This window comes from Sapajus apella, unplaced genomic scaffold, assembly GCF_009761245.1.
Source record: "Sapajus apella isolate SASKATOON/1434 unplaced genomic scaffold, GSC_monkey_1.0 scaffold58, whole genome shotgun sequence".
In the NCBI taxonomy this organism is placed as follows: Eukaryota; Metazoa; Chordata; class Mammalia; order Primates; family Cebidae; genus Sapajus; species Sapajus apella.
In genome coordinates, this window is record NW_022436998.1 from 7,877,537 (window position 1) to 7,894,975 (window position 17,439).

A 17,439-nucleotide genomic window follows, 5' to 3' on the forward strand; every position below is an offset into this window, starting at 1 on the left:
TAAACACTCTCCAAAGTTTACTAGAACCTAAAGAATGTAATAGGAAATAGAACAGCAACTCCTGGTAACAAAGAAATCCAGTTTATCATAAAATCCTGCAATATGCTTTGAGACCCTTTATAAACCACAAATTAGATTCTGTGTACAGAAGGCAATGGTTTGTCATTCAAATAACTCTTTGTTTCAACGTTCTTGGGCAATTAGAGCTGCTAAGTCCTTTGCAAAGAACACTAAATTCAAAGTCAACTGTTCTCCCATTTACTGTGCGGCACTCAACCTTTCTAAACTCAGTTTTTTCATTGGAAAATGGGCTAAATGATATGTATCTCTGTGGGTTGCTGCATGGGGCAGACTGTACAGCACTATGTTAATGGAGGTTGGTGATGGAAGATAATTAAATCCACTGCATAGTCTAGTTGAGGAAAAGGGAAAGAGGCTAATAAAGAATAACCCCTTCAGAAATGCTGGAAATTATGCTCTCTGTGGATTGCTTACTGACCACATTGCTCAAAGAAAGACCGTGATATTTGCCTCTGCTTATAAAGAATGACTTAGCCAAAATAAAGTAAAGCAAAATGCAAAGCAAAACATAGAGCAGGGTACCGAAGGAAGCTAGCGCTGCCTGCAACACGTCTGTAACACTGCCTTCCATCAAGTATTCTGCCTTGAAATCCAAAGGATATTTCACTGTTGCAGCCACCTCCTCATGTCCACTAGATTTCTCACCAATGTAACTTCTAATATACCTTCATCCTGGCCTTGAGCGAAAATCTAAAATGACTAAATAACACTCCTTGACAGACTGTCTCAATAAGGAAGTGAATCTGTGGGATATTATAGAAAGGAGTTCTGCCAAGTCGTAATGCCAACTGATCTTATAAGCCTGTAGCTACAACTCCAATGTATATACACAGATTTACTGTAGTTTCCCTATCATCTTTATCAACTTTTCTAATACACAGACTTATCCAGCTATTACTAAGACGTAATACTTGAACTGTGCTGAAACATCACCCGTGGCTTTCAACCTTGACTTCAACTTTCAGTCTTTTCCTTCATGTGTTTCATTCAGCTCTGGTGGGAACTGCCTTGATTATTTTATTGTGGTATATCTCATTTTGAAAAACAATATTGTGGTCCTTCCACCACAGCAAGTCCAAGAGATAAGTTATTGTTCAATAGGATGATTTTTCTTTTGCTTTCAATAATTTTCAAGCCTTCTGTGTTAGCCTTGAAGATCTGCTTTACATTGTTTGAGACTGTTTCTTTGCAAAACCTAAATTATGCTTTATTGCTTAATTGAGCTTTTTAAAAAAAAATGATGAAAGCAATACCAAAGATAGATGACATTCAGAATTTTACCTTTTCATTCTTGCACAATGTAGAAGTTTACAATCACAGCAAATGTATATTTACTCCCAGTTCTATAACTAGCAATCATAATGGCTTGAAATTAAGTTCATGCATAATCATACATTGCAAACAAATGAAGTATAATCCTGCACAATCCAACCAGGTACATTTGCTTTAATTGATTTATTCTTCCTCAACTTAAAATCTTTTATAAACACCATAGAAAAAAATTTCCAGATTTGTGAAACTAAATGAGACCAACAGTCATTGGAAGAAGATCATTTTACATTTAGTAAAAGACACAGAAAAAAAATGTAAAAGACTCAGGAACAAAATGTGCAATGATTATTTAGAAACAAGTTTACTTTTTTCATCCAAATACTACATTATACAAAATAGCTACATCTGGTCCAGAAATTTCCTGTTGTTTGGACTCCAGTGAAAAGAAAAATACAGCATTATTCTACTATAACTGGTTGGATCATAAACTAATAGTGATTTCAACTGGTTAATGTAGATTTTCTTTTAGTTATATTCTTAACCATTTCCAGTTAATGTAGGACATCTAATTATCATAATTTAGCTACTTGGAAAGTTAAAGTACATACCAGGAAGCACCATACCTAGGGAAATATAAACACAATTAAGAAACATTTTCAGCTCTCCACCAAAAGAATCTTACAGCAACAATGTCACAGAGCAAATTACTATTATCACACTTTACATATACAACATACAAATATACTAGTTTTGTCATGCTATTTTTAAAAATAGAGAGTATATGATAGCAAAATGCCGTTGAAATCAGAACTTGTATAGAATGTTGTTCAATACAATCCAAAAGCATCGTTCAGATGTTTATCTGATTTTCTAATTATTTATTTATTTATTTTTCCTTCCACTGGGAAGAGACATCTGTTTTAAAATAATTATAACATGTTAATATTCCCTCCAGCTTCACCAGGAAATTTTCTCTTGCAAACATGTGATCTTACAACCACTGTTTAATAGTTTACAAACTAGGCTTTGGGAAAATGTATAGAAGCAAACTGCCCTAGAACATGCTAGAATCCCACATGGTTAGAGGACATGAAGATATGCCCAGCAGAACAAGCACCAATGTTAGATGCAGGACAACCTAGATTTAAGTCTAGGCTTCAAATAAGTTATGCAACCTTTCTAATAGATATTTTCTCAAGTGGACAAAATATCTTCACCATGGCATTATCTAGATTAAATGTCATAATCTATGTCAAACTCAAGTGTCAGAACACAATTGGTGCTCAGTAAGTGCTGGTGATATATGTGGAGTGCCCTCACACCCTGCACTGGAAAGTCAGAGCTGTGGAAGAATAGCCATTAAATGACGGAGTCTCACAAGGCTGCCCTATCTCAATCCTGCTTGGATGCCATCAGTCAACCCAAGCTTGAGGTTCCATTTTTAAATTTAGATGTGACATTTATGGTTAAAAGGTCTGTCACAACCCTGGAACTATACTTCCAGTTCAAAATAAAGTGATATGATACATTAACATAAAAATAGATTCTTGAGTAATATCTGGAGTGACTAATTTCTTATTTGATGCTCACTACCATGAGGTGGATGGAGCATTTATTACTGCTCCCAGTTTCCATGTAATCCAGATGTCTATTCCTCCAAACTCACCAGCCGGGGGATATGAATGTGGTCACCTTCCCACTAATACTTGAAGCCTACAAGTACCAAGTCCCTACCTGCTCATGCAGAAAGCCCAGTTCTTTCCAAAGCCTACCCAAGTGTTTATGGGAGTCCCCAAAGGGTGTGTTTCTTGTGTCTCCAAGTCAAGCCCCCAGCCATGTGCCACTTGCTATGTGGATCTGTGGGTCTGTCTGTACTCAGAAGTACAGATCCTGCTGCGTCACTCCAGCCACCAAAGTTCTTGGTATCAGTAGGGCTGTCTCAGTTTATGGACTCTTCTTTAAGTGGAAAAAATGTTTCCTTCCTCTCTATTATACTTAGATAAAGATTGTTTGGGAGGTTGCTTTAGTTCCATAGTACTAGTGAATTGAGTGAGGCAACACTTGTAAGCCATATAAATCCCTTTATCCTCCTGTGGCTCCAGTGTGGCTCTGTCAGCAGGGTTCAAGACCAGATGTTGTGCTACTTCCATACCCAGGAAAATGCTCCCTCCTTTCCTTATCAAAACACAAACCATCTCTGCCTCTAGGATTTTTTGTTAGCCCACCCTGAAGTCTCAAATCCCAGGCTAAGGACCCCTGATTTCCATTAACATTGACCTCTGCAACCATTTCCACCACCCTGGTATTTTTGTTTATGAAATGAGCCCTTGTCATTAGCACTATTTGTATTGAGGCTTCTCTTTCAATGTGGCTCACTTGTCTTTTGGCCACAGCTCTGGTTCACATGCTCAAAATCAACCTCTTCCTCATGGCTAGCTGCTAAGCCCAGTGACCTTAACTTCATGCAGCCTGTTTTCAGCATGTATCAAAATCAAGACATCAAGATAAAGGTCAGCCTTCCTTGTAGACTGTCAGGCCTTGCAGATTCTATTGGAAAGGACATCAGGGGAACAGCCTGGCATGGAAAGAGCACTGGGCCAGGAGTCCTAAGATTATGGACTCTGGTCTTGGGCCTTCACTTATGAATGTCATGAACTTGGGCAAATCACCTACTCTGAGGCCAGTTTCCCCATCTGTAAAGTGGGATAATAATTGCTGCCTCTTTTCTAGGGTTTTTGTGAGGATCAAAATGAAATAATGCCTGAGAAAATGTTTTGAAAACAGAGACATGGTATAGAGATATGCATTATTATTGTTGTTGTTAAAGCAAGCTAGAAGTAAATTAAGTGTCTTTGGGGAATAGTATTTAATTTGAGAAGTGAAGGATTCAGGTTGTGGGGTGTCATCTGTCACAGCAAAAGAATAAGGGAAAAGGGCCCGCAATGATCAGTCTTTGAGTTCTGATTCTGACTTCATGCCCCATTCTCCAGGCAAAGGCACAAACACAAGATATGAATATCTTTCCCAAAAGAGAACATCTTGTTTGATTTTTCTTCCTAAAAGGGTTGGAACCCTGCTCAGTATTACAAATTCAGTGTGACTCTACCCCCACTCCTTCCCCACTTAGCAGCCATTCCCTCAAGATCTTGAAATAGATAAGTTATATTTGATAAGCTCAGGCAGTTCTAGGAAGGAAATGATCATGGAAGTGTCCGGAAATCTTCTCAATGACACATGCTTCTGAGCTTGACCAGATTGGTTTTCCAAAAGCCATTCAGCCTGTGCCCAGAAAGCTGATTTAATACTCTTTCGTTAGAGTGTAGTGGAAGAAGCCATTTTAACATATTTCCTGTGTGGGCATGAACACTGATACTTTAGCATGCACCAAGGAAAGCAGTTGTTGCAATAAAGCTTGACATGAGCAACCTGGAGGGTGGGGGGTGCCATGAAGGTCAGCAATATGTGCTGACCTCATCTTGACTGCCCCAGGACAGTCTCTAGCAGGTGGCAATGGTACTTCTATGTGCTGCCTTCTGAATATCAGCACCAGCAAAGAGCAGGTGGAGGTGAAACGGACTGGTCTTTTTCTTGGCTTTACACCCATTTTTTAGTTCCTTAGCTTTAAAGGAACAACCTTGAGAACAACCAAAAAATCCTAAAAATGGAAGGTTAAACATAATAGAATGGCGCATACTATAAATTATCCAAATATATTTCCTCCTTCTGTAAAACTTCTGGGAAAGATTTTTTTTTTCCCTTTAACAACAAAGAGTAAGAAATGACAACAAAAACATACCATCTAGCAGGGTGCCAAAGTGCAAAACTTGTAAGTACTCCTTCTCCCGCATGAAACCTTTGAGGGGAGTGGCCCAGCCTTCGCTCAAAACCTGGACCCACTGGAGATCCAGCTGCAAAACACAAAAAGTAGTTGAGCATTTTCATAAGTTCTATTTTCCAGGCATCTGGACCCAGGGAAGTCCTATCTTATTCAGTTAACAGGAGGATGAGGGTAGAGCCTTCTATGTCTTAAGTGTTCCCACCTGTTATGCTAACCCATGAGCTAAGGGCCAGAGAGATTTCAGTTTGGAAATTTCCTATGAAAGAGTGGTGAAAAGATTTTGTATTGAGATGACTTATTTGAATATTTTAAGGCTGTATCTGTTCCCAAAATGTGCAACTGAGTTGACAATTAACTCTTTTTCTTTCTTTTATCCACAGAAATCCTGGTTTGGCTATATTTTTCTACCAGATGTACTTACTGGTACAATGACAGCTACGTAAAATTGTCCAGTGCAAATATAGAAGTTATTTCCCCAGTCACCTCCATACATGGCATTGATCAGCTGCCTTGTGGCAATTCTCAGTGAGAGACTGCTTAGAGAAGAGGTTAAAAAAACTTGGGGAAAAAGGAGTGTTTTATTTGTGGATATTACATGCGCCTTATTTACACCTTTCTTATTGTTAAGAGTAATTGCAAATAAGTTATAATGACTGATACTAAGCCTGATTCTCCTTTGATCAATGTGCACCCACTTACCTTAGTAATTGATAATGAAGGGAGAGTTTCAGCCTCCGCTCGGACTTGGTCAAGTTTGTTTTCAGGCACAAACAGTTCGTGGATATCTTTGATTATAGTATGGGGTACAATGTTCTGACATGAAACAGAATTGAAATGAAAACTGTAAAAGCAATGCTTCAGTAAAGAAGCATAGATTGTCTTTCATGACTATATTAAATATATATATATATAAAAGACAATCAGTTCACACACCTGCTCTTGCAGCAGTTCCACTACCTGCTGGACACAGTCACTCACTGTGGACAAACTGGTTTTAAGCACACGCTCAGGAGTTTCAGGTTTCTCATAATCAGAATCAATACCTGTAAATCCTGCAAGGCAAATGGGTGACAATCGAATCTGTATTGACAGAATAATCTTTTTAATCAATAAGGCAAAACACATGTTGGAATAATGTATTAAGCTGAAAATTCACATTTTAACAGAAAATGTCGAACAGCCATCCTTCACTTCTAGCAATAAGAAAATATATAGCTGTATTTTCAATATGGAAAGCCCCAAACTGGCAACAAAATCCAGCTGGCTAAGTTGAAGCCCTCTATAGATGATTAAAATCAAAGAGGATCACAATAATAAGGAAAAACTCTGAAACACTCCTCTACACACACACTCACATATAAATATCCATTTTAGTTCTCTAAGCTTCATTACATATGGCTGAGATGACAATTCTTAAAAATAAAACCCCACATTTTAATAAGCCTCTGGACATATTGAATGATGTGATAAAAAGTTGTGCATGTTATATGCAATTTTGGAAAAGAGTTTGAAACTCAAGGCAGATTTCTGAGGACAGAATAGGGACTGATAGCCTAAGTAACTGGTAAAGATACTGCTAGCCAATCCACATACCTTTAATCTCCCCAGCTCTGGCCCTTTTGTAGAGGCCTTTTACGTCTCTGCTTTCACAAATATTTAGAGGTGCATCTACAAATATTTCAAAGAATGGCAGCCCTGCTGATTCATGTATTTTGCGGGCATTCTCACGATCCTGAAAAGCAATATATTTAAGAATATAAAAAGAGGTTTCACGGTGAAATTCTAAATCACAAAACACTGTGTACTTTGGTTTTCAATAGCCTTGAGATAACACTGGGGTTGTGCTCTGCAGAGTGCTTGAGATAAAGTCCAGAAATTTCACTCTGGTAAACACAGCTCTCTCAAGGACTTTCAGAGAAAAACAATGGAAAATAGGCCCTCTTAGCAGGAAAGCACTGGCTGTATGGGAGCATTTTATTCAAAGGATGTGTTCAGAGCTACATATGATGTTGTGGTCCCCAGAAATTTTCTGATTTAAAAGAAGAGTGACACTCCACCTCAGTGATGTCAGCGTTAAACACATAGAACCTGAAGCTTCAGCTGTGAACTGCTCTTTTCTTTAGTTAGGTCCCTTTTCTGACAACTAAAAATTACAGAGCTTTAGAGTTTCTCTTGTTTAACTTTTTCTTCCCTTTGACTCTGACCAAATGTTTCTTATAATTGTGAACATGGAAGGGTTTATGTCCACTGGTGCCCTGGCATCTGGAAAGGAAGGAATTCTCTTTATATAACCAATATTAAAAAGAGGAAATGAGAGAGCCTGTGATGGGGGAAGAAGTGGTCGGGAAATTGAAAGGAGGCATTCTTATGCCCTCCCTCTCTGACTCCTTCCCCTAGCAGTATGAGAGTACTTGCACTGTGTGTGGGAATTGTGTGTAGTGCCATTTTTTTTTTCTTACCTTTGAGAATGGAGAAATAAAGCTGGTAATGCAGACCAGACCAGCGTCAGCAAACAGCTTAGCTACCTCGGCAATTCGGCGGATATTTTCCTCTCTGTCCCCAGGAGAGAATCCAAGGTTTTTGTTAAGTCCATGACGGACATTGTCTCCATCCAGGGAGTAACAAGGGATGGCATGGGAGACAAGGTACTCCTCCAGGGCAAAACTTATCGTTGTTTTTCCAGCACCAGAGAGACCTGTTCAGAACAGAGAAAGCAGGCTGACATCGGCCTGGATAGTTTAAGGTGACAAATTATTAACTAATCCGGCAATTTAAAATATAACTAAATCTTAAAAAAAAAAGAAAAAGAAAGAAAGAAATCATTAAAATCTAGAAAAAGTATAGTTGACTATAAGGCAAATACATTTTTCTCAAATTTTGAAATAACTATTTGTTTTCTGTTAGGATTATAGCTTTTCAAAGCAAGCAGTATTCATAAATAGGGCGATTTGGGGCTACATGTGGTCCTCAATGTGTTCTGTTTGAACTGCAGAGGTTTTTAAAGATTAGAAAGTTGTCATACAGGCTGGGCATGGTGGCTCAGGCCTGTAATCCCAGCATTTTGGTAGGCTAAGGTAGGAGGATCACTTGAACCCAGAAGTTCAAAACTAGCCTGGGCAACATAGTGAGACCCTGTGACTACAAAAAACAAAAAAACTAGCCAAGTGTGGTGGTGTGCACCTGTAGTCCCAGCTACTCAGGAGGCTGAGGTGGGAGGACCTCTAGAGCCTGGGAAGTCAAGGCTGCAGTGAGCTGTGTTGCCATCATGACACTCCAGCCTGTGTAACAGAGTGAGACCTTGTCACAAAAGCAAAAAGGAAGCTGTGGATACAAATCCAGATTCTGTATTCTCTTGAAAAAAATCAAAAGATGTGGTGACAGTGGTCACATATCCCCTTCAAAGTCAGCAATCAGCTGCAATGGAGGGAACGGCCAGCCCCTGGAGACATTAATAAGTCCACCTCCCTTGTGGATACCACTGAACAACCGTCTCACAGAGCTGGGATGAAGTCCTCTTGGCTTCAAGATGCTTCCAAAATGACTCTCAAAATATAAAGACAGGAAGCCGGCTAGGGACATGTATTTAGAGCTGCCATATGTCACACTCTTAGGTATAAAGACTCTCTAGAGTCTTTATATGAGAAAAGAGTTACCATGTGGCTTCTACCATGGTTTCAAAGCACAATGATCAGGAACATACTTTGTAATTTCCATATGAGGAGGAACATAAGAAGAAGGGGAAATAAACACAACCTGTCAAAGTTATTTAACAGTTCAAAATCTGAACTACTCTAAAGACTAGCACTCTAAAAAAAAAAAAAATGAGTCCTTCATACCTTGTCTACACAGTCCTCGCACAAGGTTCCTTACCTGTGGTCAGTAAAGAATGTCACTTTCTAATAGTTCTGGAAGCTCTGAATTTATCTTGGAACCTCAGAGGAGAGGATTACCCAACTCACAGGTATTTGAAGATACAAACCCATGGCTGAGTCTGGCTTTAGAGTTCTTAATCTAAGATTCTTTGTGGAACAGAGTTTCATCAAAGCCAATCCAAAAACCTATGGAGAAATAACTATTCTTGCTGCACTTCATGCAAATAATAAGGCCAAGAATAAGAGTAAAGTGGTAATCTACTGCAGCTTGGAAGAAAAAAAAAAAAGGGTTGTAGAACGTAAAAGTCTGAATCAATATACTAGTTCTGGGCAATTATCCTGCAAATTCTGCCAGGTAATGAAAGTAAGTAGGGTACCCATAACACCTAGGCTTCTTTGTTTGGGAAAATAAAACCAAAGCTTCATAGACTGCCAAAGGGAAATTCTATATCTTGGCAAGTAAAATTTTAGATGGAAATATCTACTACACCACACTTGTGGGAATTGCTATACTCACTCTACTATTTGCAATAGGGTTATACACGGTAGCACCTTCTAACTGAAACATTGGACAGAGTTTTCATTGCTATTATATTGTGCTTAATTATTATCCTTATAGCAGGTATAATAGTTACTGACAAAAAGGAAGCATGAAAGTTTTACTATCACTGAGTCTGCTAGGACTTTTTACTGCATTTAGTGATGATTAACACCTCTAATAAACCAGAGAAAAATCTACAGGTACTTCAAGGTCAAATCAAAATTATTGACAGGCTCAGGGAAAATGCCAGCTTCAGCCCTGGGTGGCTACAATCTTGTTTTTCTTGAGACGGAATCTCGCTCTGTCACCAGGCTAGAGTGCAGTGGCACGATCTCGGCTCACTGCAACCTCTGCCTCCTGGGTTCAAGTGATTCTCCTGCCTTAGCTTCCCAAGTAGCTGGGACCACAGGCGCATGCTACCACGCCCAGTTAATATTAGTTTGTATTTTTAGTAGAGACAGGGTTTCACCCTGTTGGCCAGGCTGGTCTTGAACACCAAACCTTGTGATCCGCCCACCTCGGCCTCCCAAAGTGCTGGGATTACAGGCATGAGCCACCGCACCAAGCCCTACAGTAAGTATATGTAAACAGATTGTTGGCATGTGTACTTTCATACATTGAGGTAACGCTAATTACAGTTACTGAGAACTTTACTATGTGTCAGGTACTATGAAAAGTGCATTTGTCCTTTATTGATTAAGTTACAGTGACACCTCCATAAGTCAGGTACTGTCTTTATTCTCATTGTACAAATAAGATATCTGAGGCTTAGAGAGCTTGACTGGCTTGTCCAAAGTCACAAAGCTCATTTGGTGGAGTTGAGGCTAAAATCTGAGTCTATGGATTTAAAATATTTTGTTTCTTCTAGTCTGCCTGGTCAACAGTCTATCTTTGTAATATAAGAATAAAAAATAAGTTAGATAAAGATGATTTTTAAATTTAATTTAATTTTTAAATTTAATTTTCATTTTTGAGATGGAGTCTTATTCTGTTACCCAGGCTGGAGTGCAGTGGCATGATCTTAGCTCACTGCAACCTCTGCCTCCTGTGTTCAAGTGATTCTCCTGCATCAGCTTCCTGAGTAGCTGGGATTACAGGCGTTCACCACCATACCCAGGTAATTTTTATCTTTTTAGTAAAGACAGGGTTTCACTGTGTTGGCCGGGTTGGTCTTGAACTCCTGACATCAGGTGATCCACCCATCTCAGCCTCCCAAAGTGCTGGGATCAAGGGCGTGAGCCACCAAGCCCGGCCTTGATTTTTAAAATTTGCCATCTATTCTTTTCTAATGAAAAGATAATTCATTTTAAGAGTAAAGAAGGAGAAAGTATACCCTTTGGATATGTTTCTCTTCTACCAATGCTCTTTTTCTTTTTAAGGGGTGTCACATTAGAGAAAATGGACTTTGTGCGTATAGCTCAACACGAAAGTTGTTTTCACCAGTGATCTTCGCATGAAGGCAAACATATAACAGTATAACAGGAGGGGATCTTCTAGAATACAGCTATAACTACTGTTCAAATTACATCTCTTGGGGGAGCTGAGGTAAACATTTCAGGAGTAATCACAGGAGGATGGTGCATATTTGAGCACAGCAGGTTTGTTGCTCACTGTCTGTCCTTGCACTGGAGGCTGCAGAAAGTTGTTTTGATGCACAGTCCAGGCATGAATGAAACCAGGAAACCAAAGGCACAAGGGAAAACTTGGAAACGACAAGAAAGAGGCTGGTTGGGACAGAAAAAGGTAAAGATTTAGGATAGCAAGAAAAGATGCAAGGCAGGTCCCTACCTGCCAGATTCTTTAGAATGAGCTTCAGGTTAGAAACCATCAACATTTTATAACCTGAATAAACTTAGTTTTGCAGGTGGGCTCATTCCATTTGAAGACTGTTGTCTATGAAATGATCTTGTTTTTTTTTTTCCTTTTGAGTCCAGAAATAATTTTGTCTACTTTGGACTCAGTGTACAAGGTAACAGCCTAGGGCTACCTATTGGGAGTCAGATTCTAATTCCAGTTCTGTCACTAACTCTTAGCTTTGACATTCTGTGCTATAAAAACACAAGAAAAGGAAGAGTAATTTGATCATTTCAGCAGCAGCAAGTTATTTCTGTATACAAGGGCCATCTTGCATTGGAACCAAATCATTTTCTGTGTGCAAAAAAAAAAAAAAAAAAAAGAGAGAGAGAGAGAAAAGAAAAAAACAAGGGCAGTCCTCAGCCAAAGGGAAATTTCTAGCTTTCCTTCTTGCACAGATTCTTATGTTTGTTTGTTTGCTTGTTTAGACAGTAAGTGAAATACCCTCCTAGAATGTCAAAACATTAGGCAAAAATAACAAATATCTCTAGATATCCAAAACCTTATGGACAGCCAAATGCTTGATGTCAAATTAGGAAAGCCTCATTCATAACTGCCAGTAAACACGTTTAGGGATGAACATGAGAATTATTGAATTTCTTAGCACCGAAAGGGAATGTCAATGTCATAATCATCTTGTCTCATCCTTTCCTGACAAAGAGAGAAAAGTGACAACTAGAGACTTTTCCAGTTGACTTGATCAGACTCTATTTTTATAGTCAACCTTAACTCTATTTGTCACTTATGGTAGGGTTAGGACTGACACCCAGGCTTTCGACTACATCTCCCAGCCTCCTTCTAATGATAAAACAAGCATGTAATATGTTATACTAATTTCCACAAAATTGTATCACATGTCAATTTGCAATTAATAATATGTATATATCTGAATATGACATACCTGTTAGCCACACGGTACATCCTCGGAACCCACCCCTTGTTCCAACCACTTGCCCTCTCTTATTCCTGCTCACATGGTGGGCCTGATAGACCACATTGGTGGATTTCTGCTGGCTTTCCTACAAAATAAGACAAAACCAAACACAGTATTAATAAAACACATATTCTTCACTGCAATATAAATCCATCTTAAACTTTTAATTGGAAAATTGATACATGTAACAACTTATATAAAAATATTTTGAAAGAAATTCATCCTTGTCCATTCTAATTTTTTTTCATTTCTACAGATTACCCTGAGCCATTAGCTACATGTATATATTTTTCTTAGCTGTGAGTCTATGTATCTAAGTTATTCATTCTGCATTTCACTTAATGTTATCCATAAGCATTTTTGCTTTCATAAAATAATTACTTTTAAATTATAGCATCATATTTCATTTGTTCATGCAGCACAATTTGCTAAATAATAAAAATATAATGCAAGCATATTATATTAATAGTCTTCTCCAACTGTATCTCTTCCATAACTGGCAAACAGAATGACATTTATTAATTCTATTAATTTAGAAAGAAACACTAACTTTACAATACTCATCATGATCCTTTGAGAGTATAATTCAAATTGGATAAGTTCTGATTTTATGTAATAGTCCTGGTTGCATGACATTTTAACATTTGCACCTTAAGAAAATGACTGTTTCAATGAATGCATGTTCTCCCCAAGTCCAATGGGCTTGACCTCAGAACCAAAATACTCTAGCAGATAAGGAAATACTAGGGTGGGCTGGTTAATCCTCAATCCCTATAGAGCCAGAGAAAGGCCCAGATTGCAGTGAAAAGGGTTAAAGTCAGTAATACCCATGTTTCTCCCATTCAGGCATCAGAGACAAGGCAAGAGTGAAGCCCTTCAACACACAAGGGCTACTTCTTCAGAAGAAATAAACTTTGCTTCCACTTTCTCAAGGGTTAGTGTATTAACTTTTTAATCTTTCAAAAAACCCATCAGAAAAGGAAATGTAGTAGTTATTAGGATTGGAATCCAATCCAAATATCAAATGTCTTTATTTTGGCTGTAATAAAATCAGCTTAGTGAGGTAGGAGACTGTCTGATCCTGATTCTAAACTCTGACTGAGAGGTATAAGTCTGATGAATAAAAAAGGTAAAGTGAGCCAATAAATACAGCTTTTGGTGGACTTAAAAGAAAGTAACATGGGATCCAAGGGGGAAAAAATCCATAATAATGGTTAAATAAAAAGGTTAGAAACTACTCATATATATCTGCGGTGTGCAATTGAATTTCTAATGACAGACATAAACCAGGTTTCTGAACTGTAAAAATCTATGAGCCTTTTTTTTTCTTTTTTTTTTTTTTTTGCATACCCACTAGAACTAAGAAAGCATCAATATTTTTTTAGCAAGAGCTAGAGGATTTTAGAAAACTCTGCCAGGAGCAGTAGCTCATGCTTATAATCCCAGCCCTTTGGGAGGTCAAGGAGGAAGGATTGCTTAAGCTCAGGAGTTTGAGATCAGCCTGGGCAACATAGTGAGACCTCATCTCTACTAAAAATAAAAAAATATTAGCCAGGCATGGTGGCATGTGCTTATAGTCCCAGCTACTGAAGAGGTTGAGGTGAGAGGATCACTTGAACCCAGGGAGCTAAGGCTGCAGTGAGTAATGACTGCACCACTATACTACAGCCTGGGCAACAGAGTGAGACCCTGTCTCATTAAAGAAAAAAAAAAAGAAGAAAAGAAAAGAGAAAAGAAAACTCACCTCTTTTTGCTTTGGGAAATAGAAACTTTGAGAAAATAGAAACCAAAGAGGGCTACAACTAGGACTGTTTGGTGGTTTACGTAAGATGACATGTAAATGGCAAAGTTCTCTACAAATGTGAATGCTGATGATTCTTATTCATTGTAGATATCCCCAACCAGATAGGCTGGAGTCTGCTGGATTGAGACCAGGAAAATGGCTTCAGGACTTAGGAGCCCCTACTGGCCTTTCAGTGTAAAATTAAGAAAGCCCCATTCACAACTGATGGTAAATGTGTTTAGGGATGAATATGGGAACTACTGAATTCCTTAGGGATGTGATAATCAACTTGTCCCATCCTTTCCTGCCTGGCCCTTTAGGGGTGCTAAGAAAGGCAGAGCACAGAGTGGCAATGGGCCTGCTAGTGAGACAGAGTCAGGCAGAGGGGCCAAGGGTCAGGGGACAGGCATTATCAGTGTCAGAGGGGCCAAGAGGAAGGTGGTTAAAGGCACAGTGGGATCAGCTGGGTGAAGTTACCTAAAACCCTCTAAAGCTAGATGTTCTGGTCGTCCATTAAGGAAACCTGGTCAGAACCCAAGACTTGGATATGGTTGGGCATAGTCCCAGAATGTGGCAGATGTGACAGCAGTGATGTCTTACACTACAGGGCTCATAAATGGGGACAAATTAGGCCACTCCATGAGACAGTCTAGCAGTATCTCCCTGGGTGAACAAATCCCCTGTCGGTATTCTGTCTTGGGCTTTGTTGTTGTTGTTTGAGACAGGGATTTACTCTGTCACCCTGACTAGAGTTCAGTAGTGGAATCAGGCCTCACTGCAGCCTCGAACTCCCAGGATCCAGCTATCCTCCCACCTCAGCCCTAGAAGTAGCTGTGACTACAGGTGCACACCACCATGCCCGGCTATTTTTTAAAAATATTTTTTGTAGAGATAGGGTCTCACTGTGTTGCCCAGACTGATCTCCAACTCCTGGACCCAAGTGATACTCCCACTTCAATCTTCCACAGTATTGGGATTACAGGCATAAGACACTATGTCCAGTCCCCTGATGGTATTCTGTGTCCTTGGTGCCAAGTGTACGTGATGCCTCAAGGATAGCATTTAAATTTCCTTTTTTTGATTTTCTTGTTAATTAATGCCATTAAGTTCAAGAACATTATGTCTGAATATCAGACCCAAAAGTCAGTTCACTTGATTATTCATTGATTTTTTTCAGTAAATGTTTATTGAGCTCCTACTGTGTGCCAGTGACAATCTGAAACACTGGGACTATAGTAGAAAACAAAAGAGAATTCCTGGCATCATCTGGGGGAGAAAGACAAAAAGATGAGGTATACCTGGGGCTCCACTCTCTGAGGGAGGGAGAGGGTCTCTCATATGTATATATATGTATACCATGTGAAGAAATGCAAAGCACACCTAGTAATAAAAAGACAACCAGCCGGGCACGGTGGCTCATGCCTGTAATCCCAGCATTTTGGGAGGCTGAGGTGGGCAGATCATAAGGTCAGGAGTTTGAGACCAGCCTGGCGAATATGGTGCAACCCAGTCTCTACTAAAAATACAAAAATTAGTTGGGCGTGGTGGCGTGTGCCGGTAGTCCCAGCTACTTGGGAGGCTAAGGCAGAAGAATCACTTGAACCTGGGAGGCATGGGTTGTAGTGAGCTGAGATGGTGCCACTGCACTCCAGCCTGGGTGACAGAGTAAGACTCAGTCTCAAATAATAATAATAATAATAATAATAATAATAAAGACAACCCAATTTTTTTAAATGGAAAAAGATTTGAACAGTCACTTTACAAAGGAAGATATACACAAGGTCAGTAAAGAACCATGAAGTGCTTAATGTCATTAGTCATCCAGAAGAATGCAAATTAACATCTAATGACGGCAAAGATGTGCTCTCATATTTTGATAGTGGAGGTGTGAAGTTGCACAATCATCCTGAGAAAAGAACTCTGACATTTACAGTTATCTTCCCCATGACTCAGCAATTTCATTAACAGATATCTATTCAAGAGAAATGAAAATGTGTCCACAAAAGACAACTTGCACTAGAATCCTTGAGGTCAGGAGTTTGAGATCACCCTGGCCAACATGGCGAAACCCTGTCTCTACTAAAAATACAAAAATTATCTGGCATGGTGGCACGTACCTGTAATCCCAGCTACTTGGTAGGCTAAGGCAGGAGAATCACTTGAACCCAGGAAGCGGAGGTTGCTGTGAGCCAAGATTGTGTCACTACACTCTGTCCTGTTGATGGAGTGTAGTGACACAATCTTGGCTCAAAAACCAAAAAAAAAAAGACTTTGTCTCAAAAAAAAAGTAAACAAATAAGAAAATATATAATAAGATTTTATATGGTGGAATTATATTATTTAATGCTGCTGCATTTATAGAAAAGGACTCTGACCCTAATCACAACATATTAGACTAGGGTGCTGCCCACCTGTGCACATGAACATCCACCAAAATTTAATTTGTCTGTAGAGACAGTTTTGTTTCCTCTAGTTTGGCTATTTCTTCTCCACACAGGCAGAGATCCACAATAAACTCCAAGCTCTGTTAATTTTCTAAGGGAACTTTGTTATGATCTTGATAATTGTCCCCAAGCAAGTTCTTTGTTTTCTAAAACAGTTCAAATCTAATTAGAAGGAATTACTCTAACATAGTATTTATCTCTAAACTTTTGTTCTTTGTTACCTGCATTTAAATTTTCTATGACTCCAGCAATGTTTAAACAAATAAATAAACACTTTCAGATGGCCAGGTACTGGGCTTTTTTGGTTCAGTCAAATATTTTACTTCTTATTTATTTCAAAATCACCCTTGATGTTTTGCAAAAAGCAAACAAATAGAAGCAAATGTTTTGAATGATACTTGAACTGCAAAGGGGCAGAATAGCCAAAAACTTTTCTTTTTCTTGTTGAAAGCTGTACTACTCTCCACTAAAGAGCCTATGATGTTATAAGCTTTGGAAAGAAAGTGACTGTTGGAAAAAGGATTCTCTCTATGGAAAGCAAAACACAAGTTAAAGGAAAAAATACCTGCCTTGCTGTGTGTACAAAGAGAACACACAGACATCCTCAGCATCTCATCTAACTCTGTCCCTTATCAGGAAGCGGCCCAGAAACCCCAAAGTTAGTGGTATACTTCTTTACTGGGTCCCTAAGACAAATTTTGCAAAATCCCTACCTTCTTCCCATTACTGGCCCAGCAAAACTCTCTGTAGCATGCATCTGAGTAGCATGAGTATGGATTTTGGAGTCAAACAAGCCTGGATTTGGCACCTGCTTCACAGC

The 17,439-nt window shown here is 39.0% G+C and overlaps 1 protein-coding gene across 2 annotated transcripts in view; it reads right to left on the reverse strand.

Annotated features, from left to right (window-relative positions):
• Window positions 1–17,439, reverse strand: part of PAPSS2 (3'-phosphoadenosine 5'-phosphosulfate synthase 2) — a 91,099-nt gene that overhangs the window by 23,674 nt on the left and 49,986 nt on the right. Inside the window, exons 2-8 of one of the 2 annotated variants that reach the window (XM_032245607.1) lie at window positions 12,360–12,477; window positions 7,651–7,886; window positions 6,785–6,923; window positions 6,125–6,243; window positions 5,891–6,004; window positions 5,150–5,261; window positions 1,962–1,976 (exon numbers count right to left, since the gene is read on the reverse strand). In XM_032245607.1, the coding sequence (XP_032101498.1) occupies window positions 1,962–1,976; window positions 5,150–5,261; window positions 5,891–6,004; window positions 6,125–6,243; window positions 6,785–6,923; window positions 7,651–7,886; window positions 12,360–12,477 (853 nt within the window). The remainder of the gene's footprint in view (window positions 1–1,961; window positions 1,977–5,149; window positions 5,262–5,890; window positions 6,005–6,124; window positions 6,244–6,784; window positions 6,924–7,650; window positions 7,887–12,359; window positions 12,478–17,439) is intronic. The other variant, XM_032245608.1, reaches the window with a different exon arrangement.